Below are 22,713 nucleotides of genomic sequence, written 5' to 3'. Positions count from 1 at the left end.
CCAGGGGATTAGTTGAAGTATACTTGGTTGTTAACTTTAGGGTCCCGAGGGATTAATCAAGGTGCGCGCAAGTTGACCCGAATACTCTTGGTCACCAACAGCCCCAATCACCAAAGTCGTTAGCTTCAAGACCACAGAGATTAGTCGAGGTGTGCGCAAGCTAGCCTGAACACCCCTGATCACCCAAAAAAAAAAAACCATGACTATCGAATTTGTACAAGTTCTCTCATGGCATCTCTTATATATATATGAAGTCAAGACCATGATGTAATTATGTCAGAATCATACTTAATCATCATTGGATTTATATATGTAAAATATCATTTTAGTCTAAAGAATGAATTCAACGATATTCAAACACGATCTTAATATGGTCATGACTAGAGAATTTCTGTATATCATTTATTTATTATTTTTCTCCTAATTTTATTAAAAAGAAACTTAAGAAATAATGAAGGTATAATTTACTATCTATACCCCTGTTTGTTCACTCTTTTGAATTATTTTTCTGTTATCCTATTTAGATTAAAAAAATAAAATATATGTTTGTTTACTTATTAAGACCATTATTATGAAAATTAATCTGAATCAAATAAGATTCTTTTTGTCTGAAAATGAAAAGAGGGGAGACTTGTTTTCTATTATCCTATTCTATTCAATTCAAAACATATTTCCAACTCTATTCAAGTGAAAATAATTATCTTTCATTCATGCCAATCTGAAATTTAATTCATCCAAGACCACCATCGCCTACCGTCATGGCCAGAATGACACAGGATCGGTCGATTGAATATGGCTGTTCATGCCCCAATTTGGCTGTTAACGACCAAATTCTAGCCACATCTGGCCGTTAACGGCCCTATTTATCTGATTGTTGACGACTAATAGATTTTGGTTGTTAACGATGACCAAAGATTTGAGGGTTTTCAGCCATAACGATGCACGACCGGTCATATCCAACTGATTGGGTGCTGTTTCGACGACTGTCGGCTATCCTCTTGAGTGGCTGATGTGCTTTAGTTAATTTTTAAACTTTTATTAAAGTGATATTTAACAAATGTAAGAGGTTAAAAAATAACCTAAATGTTTTAAGAAAATGTTTTCTAAAAATAAACCAAACAACTATTCGACATTTCATTTAATTTTAATATAATTTTAAGATATTATACCAAGCACTTTCCGAGAATCTTATCATATTTGATTTAATTTAACCCAACTCAAGTTAAATCACTTTTCCATAATAACATTTTTAAATAATCTACCAAACAGGGGCTTGTAATTTCGAAATTTATATATATTCAATCACAACCGTTTGATGATCCTCTTGTGATACACCGAATTATACCCGTCCATCCTCTTCCCCACACACCCCCACGTGGCTCCCCAAACAAACATTGACCGTAAGATCCACAGAATCCAATCCTAGCCCTCCAATTTCAAATTCCCTCTCAAAATTCAAATTCAAATTCAAATTCTCCCCACTCCACTCTTGAACCTGACCGTTAGCACTTTTCTCTTTATAAATCCTAATTTCATCTCACTCTCTCTGTAAATTTCAATTCAAAGACACCCTCTCTGTGTCTCTCCAAACCCTAACAATTTCAAATTTCAATCACCCCAGAGATTCTAACCAAAAAACCAAGAAAAATTTCTAGAAATCGAACTACAACCTTCCAACAGAACCTTAACCAAAAAACCAAGAAAATTTTCAAGAACTTCGATTAATCACCATGGCGGGAGCGAAGAAACTCCCTTTAACCACCAGCAACAATGCCAACATGGGACCCACGGCCGCCGCGGCCGGCTCGAAAAAGACCATCGAAGAAATGTACCAAAAGAAGTCTCAGCTCGAGCACATCCTGCTGCGACCCGACACCTACATCGGATCCATCGAGAAACACACGCAGATGCTCTGGGTCTACGACGAAGAAGCTAAGACCATGGTCCAGCGTTCGATCTCCTACGTGCCGGGGCTCTACAAGATCTTCGACGAGATCTTGGTTAACGCGGCCGATAACAAACAGCGGGACCCGAAGATGGATTCGCTCAAAGTTGTGATTGACCCAGAGCAGAACTTGATAAGTGTTTATAACAACGGGGATGGGGTTCCGGTGGAGATTCACCAAGAGGAGGGCGTGTACGTGCCAGAGATGATATTTGGCCACTTGCTGACGAGTAGTAACTATGATGATAATGTGAAGAAGACAACCGGAGGAAGAAATGGGTACGGTGCGAAGCTGACGAATATTTTCTCCACGGAGTTTGTTATCGAGACTGTTGATGGGAAGAGGCAGAAGAAGTATAAGCAGGTTTAATTTGATGGAAATTTAATGTTTCTTTGTTTCGTTTGTGCTACTTACATTTTGGGTTTAGAAATTTAATACAAGAATGTGTAATTTATAGAAATGTAATGTTTCTTTGTTGGGTTTTTGCTGTTTTTTAGGGTTTAAGTTGACGGTTTGTAGAGATTAGGGTTTTCTTTCTCAGATTGGGTTTATTTCACGTAGAAGTAGTATAAGCATGTATAATGTAAGAGAAATATAGTTCTTTGTTGGCTTTCTTTATTTCCTTGGGGTTTTGTTTTGTTGATTGAGCTGATTAGTCTGCATTAATTGAAGGTTTTATTATTTGAGTTATGGGCTTGAAGAGTTTTGTTTCATTTGGTTTTCTGAGATTTAGGGATTTTCTGGTTTCATTTTTTATTTGCTTAATTTTCAAAGGATGGTAGCCAGTGTTTTAGGTGTTTTTTGTCAATGGCTTAAGATCAATTCTGAGGCATTTTTGCTTCATTTATTGTTCCACGAGTTTGGTTTGGAGTTTAATTTAATTTATAGTTTCACTACTTTGAATTATATTCTTTAAGTAAATTAGTTGGTTCTGCTGATTTGAAGGTTTTCTCTAGCAACATGGGGAAGAAAGGTGAGCCTACCATTGCCAAATGCAAGGAAAATGACAATTGGACTAAGGTTTCGTTTAAGCCCGACCTAGCGAAGTTTAGCATGACTCATCTTGAAGATGATGTCGTTTCACTGATGAAAAAGCGGGTGGTTGACATGGCTGGTTGTCTTGGAAAGTCTGTGAAAGTTGAACTCAATGGGCGGCGGGTTCCCGTAAAAACATTTGAAGAATATGTTGATCTGTATCCGAAATCTGGTGCAAGGTTATTTCTCTTAACCTTCAGTTAATTAACTGAAATTTTGCATATTTTTCTGTTGAAAGTTGCTTATCTGTTTCATTTATCTGGCCAGGTTTCATGAGAAGGTCAATGATAGGTGGGAGATATGTGTGTGTGTCAGTGAAGGGCAGTTTCAACAGGTATTTAGAGGACTGAATCTAAACTCTTATCAGAGCTGTAATCGTTAGGTGTGAGGCTAACGCTTCTATGTTTTGTTTTCAATAGGTCAGCTTCGTGAATGCGATCTCTACAATCAAGGGTGGCACTCATGTCGACTGTGTTGCCAATCAGATTGCTAACCATGTGATGGCTGTTGTGAATAAGAAGAACAAAAACGCTAACATTAAAGCGCATAATGTGAAGAACCATTTATGGGTTTTTGTCAATGCCCTCATTGACAACCCTGCATTTGATTCCCAAACCAAGGAAACTTTGACGCTTCGCCAGAGCAGTTTTGGGTCAAAATGTGAACTTCGAGAAGAATTTATGAAGAAAGGTTTGTTTGCATAATCTTTTTTGCTCTATAAACTGGTGAAAATGATTACAAATTATACACTTTGAGTTAACTACTGTGTACTAATTATTTTACAGTTACGGCAAAGTCTGGCATTGTAGAAAATCTGCTCTCTTGGGCAAATTTTAAGCAGAGCAAGGATCTTAAGAAAACAGACGGAACGAAGACACAGGATGTACGTGGGATTGTCAAGCTGGAGGATGCTAACTTAGCTGGAGGAAGGAACTCTGATCAGTGTACGTTGATTTTGACAGAAGGAGATTCAGCCAAGGCTCTTGCTGTAAGTTCTCTTGGGTTGCCATGTGGTTTTAACGAGCAATATAACTTCATCTAGTCTTATTTTAAATTTTATTGAGTTCTAACAGAATTAATTTTACAACAGATGGCCGGGCTGTCAGTTGTGGGTCGGGACCGCTACGGTGTTTTCCCACTGAGAGGTAAACTCCTTAACGTGAGGGAAGCCAGCAGTAATCAAGTCACAAATAACAGTGAAATTGGGAATATCAAGAAGATTCTAGGTCTGAAGCAAGGTGTTGAATATGACAATGTGAAGGCTTTGAGATATGGTCATTTGATGATAATGACTGATCAGGTTTTTAGTAGCCCAAATTTCTTACTTTTGTATTGTTTCTATTTTCTCTTTGTTATCCTCAGATAGTTGACCGTCATGTGATTGATTTTTCTTGATTAATTAGATATAAACTCTTCATCTTGATGCATGCTTGCACAGGATCATGATGGTTCACACATCAAAGGGCTATTGATCAATTTCATTCATTCCTTCTGGCCGTCATTGCTAAAGATTCCATCCTTCTTAGTTGAATTTATTACACCAATTGTGAAGGTTGATACCCTTGCTACTAACTATTTGCTCAAGATGACTGAAAATTTTCTTTCTCAAGGAATTGTCTAAGTTTCAGTACTTATTATCTGTGTAGGCAACTCACAAAAATGGAAAAGCACTAGCTTTCTACACCATGCCTGAGTACGAGTCATGGAGGGAAAGCTTGGGGGGAAATGCAAGTGGCTGGTCAATTAAGTATTATAAGGTTTGTCAATTGATTTCATAAGTAAGGAACAATCAAAAGACTGTAATCTGTATTATCAACTTGCTATGCCCTCCTTTGGAAATGTAATTCATGTCCTTATTCTAATAGGGGTTGGGAACAAGCACATCGAAGGAAGGGAAAGAGTACTTCCAAAATATTGATATGCACAAGAAAGATTTTGTTTGGATAGATGAGCAAGATGGGGAAGCGATCGAGCTTGCATTCAGTAAGAAGAAGATAGATGCAAGGAAAAAATGGCTCCTGCAGTTTGAGGTATGAATAAATTTAAGTCAATGTACAAAGTTTTTTTATGTCCAGAAGCACTTGATGGAATCTTATCACTTTCTGGATTTGCAGCCTGGTACTCACCTTGATCAGAAAGAGAAATACATAAAGTACAGCGACTTTGTTAACAAGGAACTTATCTTATTTTCTATGGCGGATCTCCAAAGATCAATTCCATCAATGGTTGATGGCCTCAAGCCAGGTCAAAGGAAGATTCTTTTCTGTTCTTTCAAGAGGAATTTTGTGAAAGAAGCAAAAGTTGCCCAATTTTCTGGTTATGTTTCTGAGCATTCTGCCTACCATCATGGTGAGCAAAGTCTTGCCAGTACCATCCTTGGAATGGCACAAGATTTTGTGGGCAGCAACAACATAAACCTTCTTCAACCTAATGGCCAGTTTGGCACTCGCAACCAGGTGAGAAAAAATTACACGTCACTTAAAATTGAATTAGGCTCGCTAGTTGTTGATGGCTATATTCTGTTTCTCTTATTTTCTACATGCATGCATTTTTTTTCATAGGGAGGCAAAGATGCAGCGAGTGCTAGGTACATTTATACTCGGCTTTCTCCAATTACGCGGTTCCTGTTCCCAAAGGATGATGACAGGCTTCTTGAGTATTTGAATGAAGATGGGCAAACTATTGAACCCACTTGGTAACTTCTGTTTGATACAAAAGAATTGGCTATGCTAATTAAGATTTGTAGACAATATCATACTTAACTAATTTGTTTGTTGTTTAGGTACATGCCAATCATACCCATGGTTCTTGTGAATGGTAGTGAAGGAATTGGGACTGGATGGAGCTCTTACATACCCAATTATAACCCAAGAGAGATTGTTGCAAATTTGAGGCGCTTGTTGAATGGTGAGATGATGGAGCCAATGCATCCTTGGTACAAAGGATTTAGAGGAACTATTGAGAAAACTGCTTCAAAGGAAGCTGGAGTTAGCTACACTGTTACCGGAGTAATAGAAGAAGTTAATGAGACAACACTCAGAATCAAAGAGCTCCCAATTCGTAGATGGACTCAAGATTATAGGGAGTTTTTGGAAACTATAGTAGACCAGGCTGATTCCTTTATTGAGGTAAAATTTAAGGATAATGATAATATGAACCAAATGATGTTTGCATGCATTTCCAACTTCTTTCTTATGGATAAGATATGCTGGGTTGCAGGGGTTCAAGCAATACAGTGATGATACAACAGTTGATTTTGAAGTTTCCTTGTCTGAGGAGAACATGATGCTGGTCAAGCAAGAGGGTTTGCTGAAGAAGTTTAAACTTACCACCACTATTAGCACAAGTAACATGCACCTGTTTGATCCAAAAGGAGCAATTAAGAAATACGACACCCCAGAACAAAGTATGAGTTAGAAATTAACTTGCGTTTTGAGTAAATCTTTACTTTAGTTTAGACTGTCTAATATTCATAACATTAACGCTTTTCAACTTCCATCTGCAGTTCTTGAGGACTTTTTCCACCTAAGGCTTGAGTTCTACGGAAAAAGAAAGGTAAACACATTTGGATCATCAGTAAATATTAGAGATTTGCAAATATTACAGACATTCTTATTGATGATACTATTTAACTTGGAACACTTTTACCATCCATGCAGCAAGTTCTACTGGACACTCTTGAGAAGGGGCTGTTGAAACTGGAAAACAAGGTTAGGTTTATTTTAGGGGTTGTGAAAGGAGAGATCATTGTGAACAACAGGAAGAGAGCTGATCTGTTCCTTGAGTTGCACCAAAAAGGTTTCACACCTATTACAGAGAAATCTAAACGTGTTGAAGCAGTGGTTGCTGGGTCAATCGATGAAACAGAAGATACTGAAGAGATTTCTGAGTCAGGAAGTTCTACTGGAGTACGGGCGAGTGATTACGATTATCTACTTTCCATGGCTATTGGAACCTTGACCCTTGAGAAGGTTCAGGAGTTATTGGCTAATAGGGATAAACTCAATGAGGAAGTTGAAGAATTGAAGAAAGCGACTCCAGAGTTGTTGTGGGTGAAGGACCTTGATGCTCTTGAGGAGCAACTCGATGTATGAACAGAAAATTGAGAATTTTAAAATGATTTGTTATATTTTGAGTTATTGCTGTTTCTTGTCTGATTAGTTGTGTATAATTCAGGAGCTGGATAAAAGTGATGCTCAGGCTGAGGAGGAAAGAAAGAAAATGAAAAGCAAAGCAAAAGGCGAAGCTGGTACAAAGATTGTTTCTAAACGAGCCGCCCCAAAGAACCCACGGAAGAAACCTGACAATGCAAAAGCAATTGCTGAAACCATGGGAGCAACCTCCACCTCTACTTTGGAATCCGGTGAGCCTGCTCTGGAATGTTTCTTCTTTATTATTTGCTGCCTTTTGTTGTTTGATGCAACTTGTCTGAACTTGGGTTACTTCATTTTGCTTTATTAGAGAATGTCACCAAGGTGGGCAAAGCTAAAGGCAGAGCAGGGTCTAAGAAGGCACCTGTTAAGAAGGTCTGTTCAGTTTCCATATTCCATTCTTCCCCTTTGCAGCTTTGTATAACTTACTGATATATTTTCCTCTTTACCAGCTTGATGAAGATGACGATGACGATGAAGATGTGCCTGATTTGAAGAAAAGACTTGCTAAATTGAATGAACAACTAGCTTCAACCAACCTTGAATCTTCTCCCGATCAATCCACTGGTGAGCTTCTTGGATGTGTAAAATGGTTATAATTTTCTGTGTTCTGTCAGATCTGTGATCCGCCCATACTGGCAAGGTTGGGAATAACTTTATTTTACTTTATTTTGTTTCTCAGTCATGGAAACCGATATGGCCCAAGTAGCAGCAGCCAAGAAGAAAGAACCTAGTAAAAGGAACGCTGCCCGGAGGAAGCCACAGAAAATTGTATCTGACACTTCCGAGAGTGAGGATGAAATTGTTATGTTGGATGACGATGATGAAGACTTTGAGGCAGAAGAGATAGCTGCCCCAGAAGCAGGAAAGAAGGGAGGCAGAAAGGCAGCCAAGCCCCCAGCAGCAACAAAGAAGAGAGGGCAAGCGGCCAACAAGCAGCAGCCTCAAGGAGTAGGCCAGAGGCTTTTAACAGAAATGCTGAAGCCTACGGAAGCCTCTCCACAGAAGAAAGTGAGGAAGATGAGGGCATCACCCTTCAACAAGAAAAGTGGCTCCAAGTTGGGCAAGGCAGCAGCTGCTACTCAAGATGAAGAAGCAACAGGAAGTGAAGAAACATCAGGTTCTCCTTCCATATCTGACGACAGTGAGGAAGTTATCGAAGTCGTTCCCGCGAAAGCTAGACCTCAGAGAGCAAACAGGAGGCAGGCAAAGTATGCGGTGAGTGATTCAGAGAGCGAGCCTACCGATGATTCTGACTTCAATGAAGATGAAGATTAGGTGGATTTTTTTTTTATGCTTTCTCACTGAAAAACTGAAATCTGAAGTGGGAAATTGGATCTCATTTCTCGTGTTGTATGTAAAGATTGTTAAATTGCTAACTTTGCAATGTACTTTTCCATTGTGTGTTGAATCAATACCACAATTCTCGTTCATTCGTACAAATAACTCACAAACATGAGGAACATTGTCGGACAAGGATATTATGTCACTCGTATCATTATTCTTACAATCCATAATGTTTTAAATCACCCGTATCATCAATCAATACATTATTTCTACAATTCATAGTGTTTTAAATCAATAACAGTTTGCTAGCAGATTACAGGTCATTCTAAGAATGGGGTTTCCGAGCTAGGAAGAAATAGATTGGTGTGAAAATCTCTTTCCTGAAGTGAGAAGTCAGTAGGTAAATGTGTGTTAGCTTATAACATTATCTTAAATGTGTATATATGAAAAACAAAAACTCACTTTCCACCGGCAACCAACCCTTCTGCAGCTTTCTCAAGAAAATCTTGAACCTTTTGACTTCCCTTTGGGGCTAGTCCCACAAATTCAAGGGCTTTAACCTACAAATTGAGGGGAAAGAAAATACATATTGGTTTTTTTTTTTTATTTTCTAGGATTAACAGAAACAGAAAAGGTAGCATTTCAATAATCTTTACCAGGTTCCTGGTGAAGAAACGGCCAACAGCAGTTGAGTGGAAGTTGCTTAGCGAGAAATGACTTGGATCCAAAGGCAAGTACCAGGGGAGAGGTGAATCAGCAGCAAAATCTTTCTCCCACAACACCTTCAGGAATAAATATAATCGATAAGGTTAAGGTGGAACCGAAAACAAATTATTAAAAAGGTATAAATAAGTAGTCTTGCCTCAAAACCTGCTTGTTTCAGAGCTTCAAGGCATTGTCTAGTCGACCTGATGTCTGGAAGGCCATCACCAATCTCAATTTCTGCCTGCAGTGTCAATCAAACTTCAATATATATATATAATGTAAATCATGACATAGCTAGGTACATAACAATTATCAGGTTTTTTCTTTACTACCTTAATTTTCTGATGTTCTTGATTTTGAGGATCAAAAGAATCAGTGATGCACCATTCAAATGCCGCGAAACATTGGCCAGGCTTTAAGACTCTGTAAATCTCTTTGTAGCACCCATACTGTTCAGAACAGAAAGGAAAGCTCATGTATCATCTTAGTGAAAGACAGTGAAGTTGGATAGAGGATCTTAAAAATTAACATACTGCATCAGGAGCGTGACAGGTAGCTTGAATTGCATATACTGCATCAAAACTATCGTCAGGAAATGGCATTTTCATGAAGTCAGCCTGGCGTTCATAACAGCAACAATCATCAAGTTCATCCACGTATTAGAATTATATATAACTTTTAAGCGTGATAAAATCATTAGCAGAGAACATACTACCAACCTTTACAAAGTTGCAGGTATTGCCCACTTCTGCAACACGGTTCAGTTCCTGTAGAGCAAGAAAATCTTGTAACTTAATCTGCAGGTAAATTTAATTCTTAAAAAGTCCAAAAAAAATGAGTAAGATGTATAGAGAACATAACAAATAGAACCAAATTGTTCCATTAAATAAAACCGAGTCCAAGTTTCGTATCTTGAAAAATCCACAATGAATTAACAATATCATATGCAAGTTCACAGTCACAAGGATCTCTAGTAACAAACATATAACATCTAAGAGAACAAGTAATAGCAGCTGCAAACGCATATTTTATAGAAAGTATGCACCTTTCCTCTTGTTATCTGATATTCATTGTTGTTCAACCCTGTGATTGATGTTGAGCTGCAGAAAATTTACCAATGAAAGCCCTCTTAAAAACAAATATTTTGTTATATGACCCCCCAAAAAATAGCCTGAAGCATAAGTGTCAAATTCACCTGAATCGAGCAATTTCTCTCAATGGTCCACCAATTCCACAACCTATATCCAAAACCTGTTTTGATACCAAAATAAGCTCGTGTTACAATCCAAAGTAGAAATCATAAGTCTCTCTGATCTAGACATAAAAGTATACAACCTTCTGTCCAGGTTTCAGGGCAAGTTGTAAAGCCAGGAAGTGCTGACTTCGCTTGATACTCTCCTGAAAAGATTCTCCTTTCCATCTGAAATATGTAATAAACATTAATGTCATGATCATAACTTGACTTTTTTAGCAGCATCCGCAGAGGCATCCAGTCTCAGTTTGGTATATATATTAAGTACAGGAGAGATTAAAAGGGTTACCTCGGTGCAAAATGGAAAGACTCCCCCCACCCAAACTCATAAAAGCTGGTTACCAGATCATAATATTTATTCACCTGAAATTGCAAAGGACACATTTAAATGTTGTTTTGCAGAAAGGGAACTGATGCCAATTGAATATATCTTACCAGAAACTCAGACACAGAAAGTTAAAGAGACATTCAGTGACAAATGATTCCAATACTTAAAAGTTGGATAATTTAGAAGAAAACGTGTGTTATATTAAGTATTAACAGAGCTTCTCCTACCATGTCATTATAGTTGGCTTTTCTCTCTTCCTCTTCACCTCCATAAAAGACATGATACTTCTCATACCTGCATCATTAAGCTATAACTTTTATCACTTAAAACAGAGATACAACACTTAAACTGCCATTAGTCCAATCTTATATATGGTTCTTCTTTTTAGAAAATGAGACCAAACTAACATTAGTCACATTTTCTTTGGGACAAGAAATCTCATGGGGAGGCGTAGTCTTCAGGCAAAAAACTGAATCTCACTTACAAGAAATTCGATATTACCCTATTTCAAGTTAAATAAACCACTTTTGAAAGTAATATTTAGAAACATGCATAATGTGAAACTTTTCAGTGATGCTTAAAATAAATGGGAAATTTTTGTAGACCTCCCATGCGTTTCAACTATTGCAGTGACCAGACCATCTCCTAGTTTTGAAAATAGGATCTTAACCCCTATTCCATCAATGTATAGTCCATTAATGAAAATATGTTAAATAGCAAAAGGATATTAGTGCCCTTGTTCAGCTTAAAACACCCCTAATCGCGTAGCCATGGTTTGTACAGCAGCCACTAGAGGCCTTAGGGGTCTCATGGTTACTATTTGAGGCCACTAGAGGTTTTGTGACAACAATGAAAGGCCTTCTTATGGCTTTGAAAGGTTTAATCTTTACTGGTGCTGAGACACGATATACCATCTCGTAGTGTTAAGAAAGATTAGATTTGTCCTTTTAAAGTAAGAAACAACTGCACTTAGAGTTGGAAATATCAACTATATCTATTTGTTAGTTAATTTTAATAATAAAAAAAATATTTAATAAAACTAGGGTTAACTGTTAATGTCTTATTTACAAAACCATTGTTTTAAATCCTGGACCGAATAGCCCGGTTCGACCACTCTGATCGAGAACCAGACTCTTGTTTAGTTCGGGTATATCCTAAACTCGGGTCCAAAAAAATAACAAGTTAAAGTCAATCCAAAAATGTCAAATTCAAAAAAGACTATAATTAATAATAATATTTTAAATTAAATATATTTGACAATATATATCCACTATAATTAATTTTAGCAAATTGGATTAAATAATAAGTACATATAAATGTGTAATAATGAAAAAAATTACTATTATTAATTCTATTATCCAATATATCATAAAATGAATACAATAAAATATTGCTTTTTCACATAAAATTAATATGTAATTAAAATAAAATATTATTCATTAATAAAATATGAAAATCTTTTATCTAGTGTATCAAAAAATGCCTATAAACAATCCAAAAGATAAGCAATATGCCTCAAAAAAAATTTCAAAAGCAACCCACACAACGTGCGGGCCTTAAACTAGTTTTTTAATAAAACAGGGGTTAACTGTTAAGATTCTATTTACAAAGCCATTGTTTTAAATCTTGGAGCAAACCACCCGGTTTGACCAGTCTGATCGGGAACCAGACTCTTATTCGGTTTGGATATATCCTCAACTCGATGGAACAATGTCGAATCGTAGGTTCAATCGCGGGATCAGAGAACCGGACTGGTGACATTAGCATGACATAATAAAATTCTATTAAATTTCTAGAATAATTTCATCCAAATCCAAAATTCAAATAACAATATAACATAAACACATATAAAATAAATCAAAAATCCAAACCTAAATATGAAATGATAAATAAAATAAGGGCGAACAACTTGTACATACCCAAAGTTTATTGTAATGACAAAGTTGGTACCCAAAAGGTTTTGAAATGACAAATAGGTACCTTCCGTCATATTCTGTTAGTGATTTTTGTTTATTAATAGTGAAAAGACTAAAATGCCCTTTAATATAGAAAGTATGCACCTTTCCTCTTGTTATCTGATATTCATTGTTGTTCAACCCTGTGATTGATGTTGAGCTGCAGAAAATTTACCAATGAAAGCCCTTTTAAAAACAAATATTTTGTTATATGAACCAAAAAAAAAAAAAAAAAAAAAAGGCTGAAGCATAAATGTCAAATTCACCTGAATCGAGCAATTTCTCTCAATGGTCCACCAATTCCACAACCTATATCCAAAACCTGTTTTGATACCAAAATAAGCTCGTGTCACAATCCAAAGTAGAAATCATAAGTCTCTCTGATCTAGACATAAAAGTATACAACCTTCTGTCCAGGTTTCAGGGCAAGTTGTAAAGCCAGGAAGTGCTGGCTTCTCTTGATACTCTCCTGAAAAGATTCTCCTTTCCATCTGAAATATGTAATAAACATTAATGTCATGATCATAACTTGACTTTTTTAGTAGCATCCGCAGAGGCATCCAGTCTCAGTTTGGTATATATATTAAGTACAGGAGAGATTAAAGGGGTTACCTCGGTGCAAAATGGAAAGACTCCCCCCACCCAAACTCATAAAAGCTGGTTACAAGATCATAATATTTATTCACCTGAAATTGCAAAGGACACATTTAAATGTTGTTTTTCAGAAAGGGAACTGATGCCAATTGAATATATCTTGCCAGAAACTCAGACACAGAAAGTTAAAGAGACATTCAGTGACAAATGATTCCAATACTTTAAAGTCGGATGATTTAGAAGCAAACGTGTGTTATATTAAGTATTAACAGAGCTTCTCCTACCATGTCAGTGTAGTTGGCTTTTCTCTCTTCCTCTTCACCTCCATAAAAGACATGATACTTCTCATACCTGCATCATTAAGCTATAACTTTTATCAATTAAAACAGAGATACAACACTGAAACTGCCATTAGTCCAGTCTTATATATGGTTCTTCTTTTTAGAAAATGAGACCAAACTAACATTAGCCACATTTTCTTTGGGACAAGAAATCTCATGGGGAGGCATAGTCTTCAGGCAAAAAACTGAATCTCACTTACAAGAAATTCGATATTACCCTATTTCAAGTTAAATAAACCACTTTTGAAAGTAATATTTAGAAACATGCATAATGTGAAACTTTTCAGTGATGCTTAAAATAAATGGGAAATTTTTGTAGACCTCCCATGCGTTTCAACTATTGCAGTGACCAGACCATCTCCTAGTTTCGAAAATAGGATCTTAACCCCTATTCCATCAATGTATAGTCCATTAATGAAAATATGTTAAATAGCAAAAGGATATTAGTGCCCTTGTTCAGCTTAAAACACCCCTAATCGCGTAGCCATGGTTTGTACAGCAGCCACTAGAGGCCTTAGGGGTCTCATGGTTACTATTTGAGGCCACTAGAGGTTTTGTGACAACAATGAAAGGCCTTCTTATGGCTTTGAAAGGTTTAATCTTTACTGGTGCTGAGACACGATATACCATCTCGTAGTGTTAAGAAAGATTAGATTTGTCCTTTTAAAGTAAGAAACAACTGCACTTAGAGTTGGAAATATCAACTATATCTATTTGTTAGTTAATTTTAATAAAAAAATATTTAATAAAACGAGGGTTGACTGTTAAGATCTTATTTACAAAACCATTGTTTTAAATCTTATACCAAATCGCCCGGTTCGACCATTTTGATCGAGAACCAGACTCTTATTCAGTTCGAGTATATCCTAAACCCGGCCCAACAACTGAAAGAGCAGTAACTATCTGGTTCAAAAAAATAACAAGTTAAATTTAATCCAAAAATGTCCAATAAAAAAAAAAATAATTAATAATAACATTTTAAATTAAATATATTTGACATATATATCCACTATAATTAATTTTAGCAAATCGGATTAAATAATAAGTATATACAAATGTGTAATAATGAAAAAAATTACTATTATTAATTCTATTATCCAATATATCATAAAATAAATTCAATAAAATATTTCTTTTTCACATAAAATTAATATGCAATAAAATAAAATATTATTCATTAATAAAATATAAAAATCTTTATCAAAAAATATCTGTAATAAAATATTGCTTTTTCACATAAAATTCATTAGTAAATAAACAATCCAAAAGATAAACAATATGTCCAAAAAAAATTTCAAAAGCAACCCACACAACGCCGCGGGCCCTTAAACTAGTTTTTTAATAAAACAAGGGTTAATTGTTAAAGTTCTATTTACAAAACCATTGTTTTAAATCTTGGAGCAAACCACTCGGTTTGATCAGTTTGATCGGGAATCAGACTATTATTCAGTTCGGGTATATCCTAAACCCAGTTATAAGAGGTGGACCAGATTGACCCAAGGTTGAATTGATAGAATAATGTCGAATCGTAGATTCAAACGTCAGGTCAGAGAACCAGACTTGTGACATTAGCATGACATAATAAAATTTATAAAATTCTATTAAATTTCCAAAATAATTTTATCCAAATCCAAAATCCAAATAACAATATAACATAAACACATATAAAATAAATCAAAAATCCACACCTAAATATAAAATGATTAATAAAATAAATCCAAAATCCAAATCCAAATCCAAATAACAATATGTCATGCTAACGTTACCGGGGTTTATAAAAATTTCCCAAAATAAACAAAAGAAGATTTAAAAGCGCGAGAGCTTGATTCGAAAAAGGAAGATGTACTTTTCGACGGCAGAGAAAACTTGGGTTTTGTCAATGGTTCCACCGAGACCGGAAGCCAGATTCAACGCACCAACTTTCGACATTGTTTATTCAGGTTCCGATCTGAAAATGAAAACAAAACGATAGCAATAGAATCAGAAGCAGGACCATTTTGAAAACAAGTGAAGGGATCTTGCGTGAAACGTTACATAAAAAGTGGTGAAGTTGAGAGCCGGCGCCAGAACAATCGAAAGACAGAGTGAGCCTCTGGGTTGAGAGAAACAATTACAATTACAAATGATATATACAGAGTTCAAGTATCTTTGAAAAAAAGAAATACAGATAAGCAAATTATAATTTAAGGCAGTTAAAATCTTATAGGGGTCATTACACGTTACGCAATGATAAAAAAATCTCTTGAATCCTTAAAATAGAAGCAGCAGCAGCCTCAGGGAGTAGGGCAGAAGCTCTTAACAGAAATGTAGAAGCCTCCGGAAAGCTCTCCAGAGAAGAAAGTGAAGAAGAAGATGCGGAGCGGGCATCACTATCCAACAAGAAAAGTGGTTCCAAATTGGGCAAGACGACGAAGAAGCAATAGGAAAATTTGCTGAGTGATTCTGTCTTCAATGAAGGTGAAGATTAATTGAAGTGCTCAAAATTTACATTTATATATAAAGAATGGATTTTTTCCCTTATTGGTATCAGAACCATACGAGTTTGCTTCCTTGATCACTTGATCCCCTAGTACCAGGTATACCTAAGAATAATTGTAGGTAAGCTCACATACTCCGGTATATTGGCCGGAAACCCGAGAGTGCAGACCTATTGGGTATAAGATGAAATTTCATGTCCTCTCTGGTATAACTTCGCTGTGCCTAAACCACAGCAAGGTACTGTATGCAGTTTTGTTCCCAAAAGTTAAAAAGGGTCTTGAGGTTGAAATCAAAATCATGGGCACAATACTTGTGAAGCTTTCCAAATGGGAGATATTTATATCATAAAGAGATGTTGAGGTGTCTGTACAGATTTTGGTTAGCAGCACATGAAGGAATGGAAATAAAACTACTACATTGAAAGATACACCTACAAATCAAACCTACAGCATATTCAACAACTTAAAAATACAAGTTTCTGCACTCTGGCAAAATCAATCACATGGCAAGGTTTCGTCTTGTAGCTTCCATTTTCAGTAAAAGATCTTTAATATCAGCTTCCATCCTCATTTTCATATTAAAATACTCCCTGTGTGCTCTTTCAAGAGCCTGGAATTCTTCATATTTTTGTTTACGCATTTCCTCTGCCTCGACAAACCGCAATTTTGTGATTCTACTCGAATACTCTTCTTCAATTTTTTCATTCTTTGCAATTGCAATTCGTTTCAAGCCCTCAGCTTCTCTTCTTGCATCATCAGCACGTGCTTGGAACATTTTAGCTTCTGCCTGTTTGATTCTTACAATGCTCTCCAGTTCATCAAAAAGAGGCTCCTTTTGAGAACTTTTATGCAAATCTAACTCCAAAGCTCGCTTATCATTCCGGTCAACATGAAAACTAGGAAGTAGGCTTGCTGAACTTTCCATTTGAGGAGCTTTATCTGAATAAACAGATTTGAGCCATGTGTTGTCATGGCTAGACGCAGCAATCCCATTGCTTACTTTCACTCGTTCCTTCTCCGAGAAAAGAGTGTTGGCAAACTTCGAAGATTCACTATCTGCAATCACAATTGAAAAAGTAAATAGGAAATTTGTAGTCTAGGGGTCAAACTGAAGAGCCATATGAAAAAAAGAAAACACATGCTTAATGTAAAACAGCAAAAGTCGGCATCATCACACTATTGTTTCATTTTCCAAGTAGCCAATAAGTCCTCATATAAATGTTTATCATTCTTAAAATTTTCCCATGCTAAATTTCCGAAACCAGAGCTTCACCAACCTTCCGATCATTTATGCAAGAAAAGACACAGTCTGAACTCCCAGCAAAATTTCATACGGTGCATCAGAGATGACACCAAAGTCAAATCTACACACTTGCAGATCCAGTCATTCGACAATCCAGTTTTTGTTTTGAGGTTTGAATTATATATCTTACTCATTTAAAAACATTAACTTACTGCTTTGAATGATCAGCAAAATTAGAAGTTATGGACTGACACTGGAACATGTAAATAAGCACACTGAAAGGCTTTTCATTTTATTTTGTTGATTATAAGTTCAATCTCCACAAGAATGTCAAGTGTTCATCTATGATTGATGAGGAAATATCTGAATTACTCAAATGAAAGAATATCCCCTATACTTTCCATACTAGACAATGTAACTTAAAGTAAAAGCATGAGAGGCCTAAATTTTCCAAGAATGATACAGAAAATACTTCAATAAAATGCACAGGTGAATAAGCAAAACTTACCAGTCAGGAAACCCACGACATAACTGTAAACCTCTGGAAGTTCAGATTTGTTTGAAAGTCTCACCAGCATCTGATCAGCAATTTCATGAAGCCGTTTCCCTCTAATATCCTTGCTGGCAGAAAAAATTCTCTTCACATATTCAAGTTCCCTGGACATTGTTTCAGCTGACCATTCCCTTGCGAAATTTTGGAAAACCTCCTTCACAAAACCAAACATTTCTGAAGGATGATCACAAGCAACACAATGGAACTGCATTTCAGTTCCTTGAGCCCCAGTGGGGCTACGCCCATTTCTGATGAAAGATTCCCGTAAACCACAATCCGCATGGCACCAATGAAGACAAACATCACATCCCACCCAACTACATGTATTAGATGCCATGTCAAATTTCGAGCAAACAAGACACATACATGAGCTGCAAAAACCATTCTTCTTTGCACAAACTTTGCAATCACAGTCATCCACAGGCAAAGGATTCTGGCATGTAAGATTTCTGCATCTAAGGTTTAGAAAAATTTCAGCCAAATCAGTTGAAGAAATACCATTATTGAGAAGATATTCTGGTAGTCCAGTTTTCAAAGCAACCAAAATTTCTAGTTGAGCCCGATGAGATTTTAATAGCACTTCAGGGTTTATGTCAGATCTGCTGCGTAAAGCATTCTGAAAAGCACGTAATTGAGCCTTCTTATCTGCATTTAACATGATCTCTCGGATGCTATCCTTAACCAAAGCTATGGATTGTGCAGTCATATCATGAAATTTCCTAGCCATTACATGAAAAGGATCTGATACTATCCTCCCCATGATTGTCTCGACAAAATCAACTCCACCTATCAGAAGTTCCTGCTCTTTCTGGCTACCACTCCTATATAAGCTACCACCACTGTGTTTCTCTCTCATAGCTCGCTTCTTCTCAAAACTATAACTTGAACCCATTTCATGTGATCCAACACTGTTGGAAGGGGAACGGACATCATTCTGTTTATGGAAACTCAACTGCCTTTCCAGTCCATTGGGCATTTTAGTGCTTCCTTCTGAACCCCTAACATGTTGTACTTGTTCAAGTTGACCATTTGGAATACCTTGAGACTGATGGATTGAGCCATTTCCATTCATCAAAATCCTTTGAAACAATGGAATTTCTTTATGCTTACTGGATTCATTCTGAGATTGTCCCTGCCAAGCTCCTTGAGAAACCTGATCAATTCCCTGAAATATTGGGCGGCTATGAACTGATTGTTCAAAGTTGTCCATAGAATTCTGCGTTAATGAACAGCTTGGATTATGAAAAAATGACTGAGAGCCAGAAAAAGACATTGATGCAGTAAACCCATCAGAGTTTGTACGAAATGTGTTTAAGGATTGAATACTCCTCCCCTGGCTAGGAGAACCAGGGGCTTCAGTTGTATCTCGAGCACCAATTGGTAGCAAGACATTTGGTAAACTTAGAGAAAGATCAAGTGGTTCCAGAGCCAGATTTTCATCTCTGACCTTGTTATTGAAGCACTGTTCTCCTTTCTCCTCTGCTTTTCTAACAGGAGAGCTAGTAAACAAATCAAAGCCCCTATTACTTGGTCCTTCCATATCATCAGACTTCCATGCTGCAGCAACTCTTGATTCCCTTTCAATCCATACACCATTTTCTGCAGAATCAGCATCGTGAGTTGGTGTGACAGCCACACTTTTGCCTTTGTCCTTGAAACTCTGGTTCAGCGCCTCAATTTCCATATGAGAATTTACATCATCTCCTCCATTTTCCTCCACAATTTGCTCCTTATAGGACTGAGGCACTTCAATCACCTCCTCTGCTTTTACCTCAAGATCAATGCCCTTCTCTTCCTTCCTTCCCTCTTCTAAACCTGTAGACTTCTCAACAACCAAATCATTGGTTGCTTCCTCCTTACAGTCATCACCCTTACCCAAACACTCTTCCTTCTCCTCACCCTCACCCTCTTCCTCTTCCTCTAACTCTTCCTTCTCCTTCTCAACCTCATCAGCATCCAATTTACCATTTTCATCACCACTTCCAACAATCAAGTTCTCACTATCCGCCGACTCACTAACTTCCAATAAATCATCTTTTTTATCCCCACCTATACTTCCTTTATTTCCCTTTTGCTCTGCTTCCTCCAAGACATTTTCTCCATCCTCAACATTCTTATTTTCATTATCAGCCCCAGTACTATTGTCTTTTGCTTCATTTTTATTTTCAACCTCTGCAGGGACCGTATCCTGCACACGTTCACGCTCAACATCAGGCTCAAGCTCACCTTCCTCCATCTCACTACTACTACCACCACCCTCAATTTTAACCTCCTCACTCTTCTTCACCACCTCCAAATTCTTAGATTGCTCACTCCCCACCGAATCCTTCGACCAAGTTGGCGATGATCTTGACTTGGACTTTGACTTGGACTTTGAGTCCCCCAATCCTCTCGCCCTTGATTGCTCACTCCCCGAATCCCTTGACCAACTTGGCGACTTGATTACATCCCTCAATCCCTTCCCACTCCCTACTCTATCGTCCCTACTACCGCCTCTATTACTGTCCTCAAATTCCTTATTGCCACCTCCAAAATCCTTTCTTTCACTCCCAAATTCTTTACAGCCACTCACAAACCTTCGCCAGGATGACACCGACCCCTCCCTCCGAGAACGGTCTCTCTCAGACCGAAACCCTTTCGGGAATTCTCTTCTGGGCCCACAAAAACTCTCTGATCTATGAATTGTTCTATCGTTACCACCACTACTGTATCTATCAAACCCAACTTTTCTCCTATCAAAAGATTCAAAATCATGATCTGATCTTTTCCGTACATTCCGATTATCATCATCTAAAGATCGATCACGATCATACCTCGACAACGATGACGAGGTAGAAACCAAACCCTTACGTACATTATCAGACTTGTAATAAAAACTACGATGCGAAGAAGTTGAAGAACGATTAGGGTTAGGGTTTGACGAGTCCTTACTTGCGTTCTTCTCGCCGTACGAATCCAGATCGTCGCTTGATCTCAATCTCTTCATCTCCTGAACAACAATAAAAACAAGAACAACAACAACAATACAAAAATCTTCAACAACAACAACAATAAGAAGTATTGGAATTTGGCTTGGTCTTGGGGTTCGAATTAGAAATAGAAACCCTAGTTTTTTTGCCCCAAACTCATTATAAAATTACAAACATTTTGAATAATGACATGACGAAAGAAAAGATGGAAATGGACGGCAGAAAAAGGGGCAGATGGGAAACGGGAGACGGTGGTGATTGAGCTAAGAGAGAGGGACAGATTTATGGATTTGGGTGCGGTCAAAAGAGAGTAATAATAAAATCAAAGAGGGGGTTTTATGAAGCGAAGAGTCAAACACTTGGTTTAAAGAATACAAGAAAGATGTTTGTACACGCAATGTCAGTACTGTTGTGGGTTACGACTTTCGGCATGAGTAAAATCCTTTCAATACTCCAAGGTTCCAATCCTCTACATTTTTAGTCCACCGTTATTCTTGCAACCTTCTACGTGGCATCATATGATTGAATGATACTCGGTACAGTGTCGCACCCTAGTATATATTTTCTCGATTTAAATAAGGTTCTGGGATTGGCCATCTGCGACAGCCTGTACCTACTTCGCGGCTTATGTAAAGTAAGATAAAATCGCGATCCTAGCCGAACACGTGTCGGATTAAAGATTTTCTCATCAGATCAGAGCGAGTTGTTGAAGTTGGGTACGTGACTGACACAACTGACAGAAATAGAGAGAGACTGTTTGACTCGTTGTGAGACTTTTGACGTCAGATCTAGTGGCCTTCTTTTGACTCTTAAGTTTAAATCACAGCCGTTGGATTTTATTAAGGTGGGGTCTGAGGATTTTTTATTCTATTGGAAAAGTGTAGTACACGTGTAAGCTGTCTTGATCGATGTATTGTAAGAAAATTTTACGAGTCAAGGCAAAATGATTTCACATGTCTTGTCAAAAGAGAATATATACAAATGATATACTGTATAATTTCTCACCCTATACGCTGTCGTTTTTGCAGGAATCAAACATGGCCAAATGACATACGCAAAAAAGGGCTGGTCTTATCCAAACCAGGTAAAATTTAGCTTCTTCATTCAAGATATTTTCTTGCAATATCTGATGGTGAAAGCTATAGATTGGTCGTCTTCATCATCATCTTCTTCTTCTTCTTCTCCATAATGTAGTAATATCAAAACATTGTATCCGTCTTTTTTTTTTTTCTTTTTTTTTTTTTTTGCTTTCAGAATTCAATGGCTGCTGCTCTATCATCAGTTGCTCATTCTTTTCTTAACAAAATCGGTTCAACTCAAGAGCTGAGGAGCAGAGGTTGTCCAAGATTGTTTTTCCTTCTAGCTTGTCAAAGCCGTGAGCCGATGGAGACATCTAGGAGTACAGAGAAGAAGAAAGAGAAGAAGGAGAAGAATTATAAGCTACTGTTTTCACAACTTCTCATTGGAGCTGAGAAGTTTGGGAAGGGTTTGAAGGAGAATTTGAGCCCACAACAGAAGGGTGACTGGAAAGACTTGGTTTTGATGAGTTTATCGTTTGCTGTTTATGTGTATATGTCTCAGAGGATTGTTTGTGCTTACTGTGCTTGGATGTCCATGCCGAAACAGTCATGGTAGCTTGTCATTTTCCCCTGATTACAGTGGATGAGAATCTAGTTCGTGACAACTAGATCCACAATAAAAAATATATACATATCCAATTGGGATAATATATATACTCGATTGGATCTGAAGTGTTACACTTCAATTAACACCTCTGTGTTTGTCTATGATATTCAGATGGGTTCTGATAAGATATTTTTTATATTACTTTTTCTATTTTTAATTTGTCTTCCAATTTGATTTCTGGGTTCTTTTGC

General features: G+C 37.1%; 4 protein-coding genes across 4 annotated transcripts; 2 read left to right on the top strand and 2 right to left on the bottom strand.

Moving 5' to 3' along the window:
- The first annotated feature begins 1,715 nt into the window (after positions 1–1,715).
- On the top strand, positions 1,716–8,419 carry LOC116132249 (DNA topoisomerase 2). Its single transcript, XM_031417902.1, has 19 exons — positions 1,716–2,309; positions 2,892–3,160; positions 3,249–3,315; positions 3,401–3,671; positions 3,767–3,969; positions 4,072–4,281; positions 4,420–4,533; positions 4,628–4,738; positions 4,847–5,011; positions 5,096–5,437; positions 5,543–5,676; positions 5,764–6,109; positions 6,201–6,387; positions 6,487–6,536; positions 6,641–7,069; positions 7,158–7,344; positions 7,443–7,507; positions 7,585–7,699; positions 7,815–8,419. The coding sequence occupies exons 1-19, from the start codon at positions 1,731–1,733 to the stop codon at positions 8,408–8,410; spliced, it is 4,440 nt and encodes a 1,479-aa protein (XP_031273762.1). The 5' UTR covers positions 1,716–1,730; the 3' UTR covers positions 8,411–8,419.
- Positions 8,420–8,526: 107 nt separating this feature from the next.
- LOC116132258 (cycloartenol-C-24-methyltransferase-like) lies at positions 8,527–16,297 on the bottom strand. Its single transcript, XM_031417912.1, has 13 exons — positions 15,441–16,297; positions 13,538–13,604; positions 13,272–13,345; positions 13,066–13,150; positions 12,926–12,981; positions 12,765–12,819; positions 9,844–9,891; positions 9,658–9,741; positions 9,457–9,573; positions 9,282–9,365; positions 9,076–9,201; positions 8,882–8,979; positions 8,527–8,799 (listed from the first exon to the last, which is right to left on the bottom strand). Exons 1-13 carry the CDS (start codon positions 15,521–15,523, stop codon positions 8,745–8,747), a joined length of 1,032 nt encoding a protein of 343 aa, XP_031273772.1. The 5' UTR covers positions 15,524–16,297; the 3' UTR covers positions 8,527–8,744.
- Positions 16,298–16,388: 91 nt separating this feature from the next.
- On the bottom strand, positions 16,389–21,174 carry LOC116132250 (protein OBERON 4). The gene is made up of 2 exons (XM_031417903.1): positions 17,823–21,174; positions 16,389–17,127 (listed from the first exon to the last, which is right to left on the bottom strand). The coding sequence occupies exons 1-2, from the start codon at positions 20,851–20,853 to the stop codon at positions 16,571–16,573; spliced, it is 3,588 nt and encodes a 1,195-aa protein (XP_031273763.1). The 5' UTR covers positions 20,854–21,174; the 3' UTR covers positions 16,389–16,570.
- Positions 21,175–21,846: 672 nt separating this feature from the next.
- LOC116132281 lies at positions 21,847–22,700 on the top strand. Its single transcript, XM_031417939.1, has 2 exons — positions 21,847–21,920; positions 22,091–22,700. The coding sequence occupies exons 1-2, from the start codon at positions 21,882–21,884 to the stop codon at positions 22,469–22,471; spliced, it is 420 nt and encodes a 139-aa protein (XP_031273799.1). The 5' UTR covers positions 21,847–21,881; the 3' UTR covers positions 22,472–22,700.
- The last annotated feature ends 13 nt before the right edge of the window (positions 22,701–22,713 follow it).

Source organism: Pistacia vera, unplaced genomic scaffold, assembly GCF_008641045.1.
Source record: "Pistacia vera cultivar Batoury unplaced genomic scaffold, PisVer_v2 Contig25, whole genome shotgun sequence".
NCBI classification, from domain to species: Eukaryota; Viridiplantae; Streptophyta; class Magnoliopsida; order Sapindales; family Anacardiaceae; genus Pistacia; species Pistacia vera.
Note: the sequence above shows the minus strand (reverse complement) of the source record. Positions and strands in the feature narration are given on the sequence as shown.

Excerpts from the sequence above, each read along its gene's own strand:
- LOC116132249 (XM_031417902.1), top strand. The coding sequence starts at position 1,731 with ATGGCGGGAGCGAAGAAACTCCCTTTAACCACCAGCAACAATGCCAAC. Across the intron at positions 2,310-2,891 it reads GGCAGAAGAAGTATAAGCAG|GTTTTCTCTAGCAACATGGG; the intron begins GTTTAATTTGAT and ends GCTGATTTGAAG. Across the intron at positions 4,534-4,627 it reads TTATTACACCAATTGTGAAG|GCAACTCACAAAAATGGAAA; the intron begins GTTGATACCCTT and ends TTATCTGTGTAG.
- LOC116132281 (XM_031417939.1), top strand. The coding sequence starts at position 21,882 with ATGACATACGCAAAAAAGGGCTGGTCTTATCCAAACCAG. Across the intron at positions 21,921-22,090 it reads GCTGGTCTTATCCAAACCAG|AATTCAATGGCTGCTGCTCT; the intron begins GTAAAATTTAGC and ends TTTTGCTTTCAG.
- LOC116132258 (XM_031417912.1), bottom strand. The coding sequence starts at position 15,523 with ATGTCGAAAGTTGGTGCGTTGAATCTGGCTTCCGGTCTCGGTGGAACC. Across the intron at positions 13,605-15,440 it reads GTTTTCTCTGCCGTCGAAAA|GTATGAGAAGTATCATGTCT; the intron begins GTACATCTTCCT and ends TTAATGATGCAG. Across the intron at positions 8,800-8,881 it reads GGGTTGGTTGCCGGTGGAAA|GAAAGAGATTTTCACACCAA; the intron begins GTGAGTTTTTGT and ends TTCTCACTTCAG.
- LOC116132250 (XM_031417903.1), bottom strand. The coding sequence starts at position 20,853 with ATGAAGAGATTGAGATCAAGCGACGATCTGGATTCGTACGGCGAGAAG. Across the intron at positions 17,128-17,822 it reads TGTCGTGGGTTTCCTGACTG|ATAGTGAATCTTCGAAGTTT; the intron begins GTAAGTTTTGCT and ends TTGTGATTGCAG.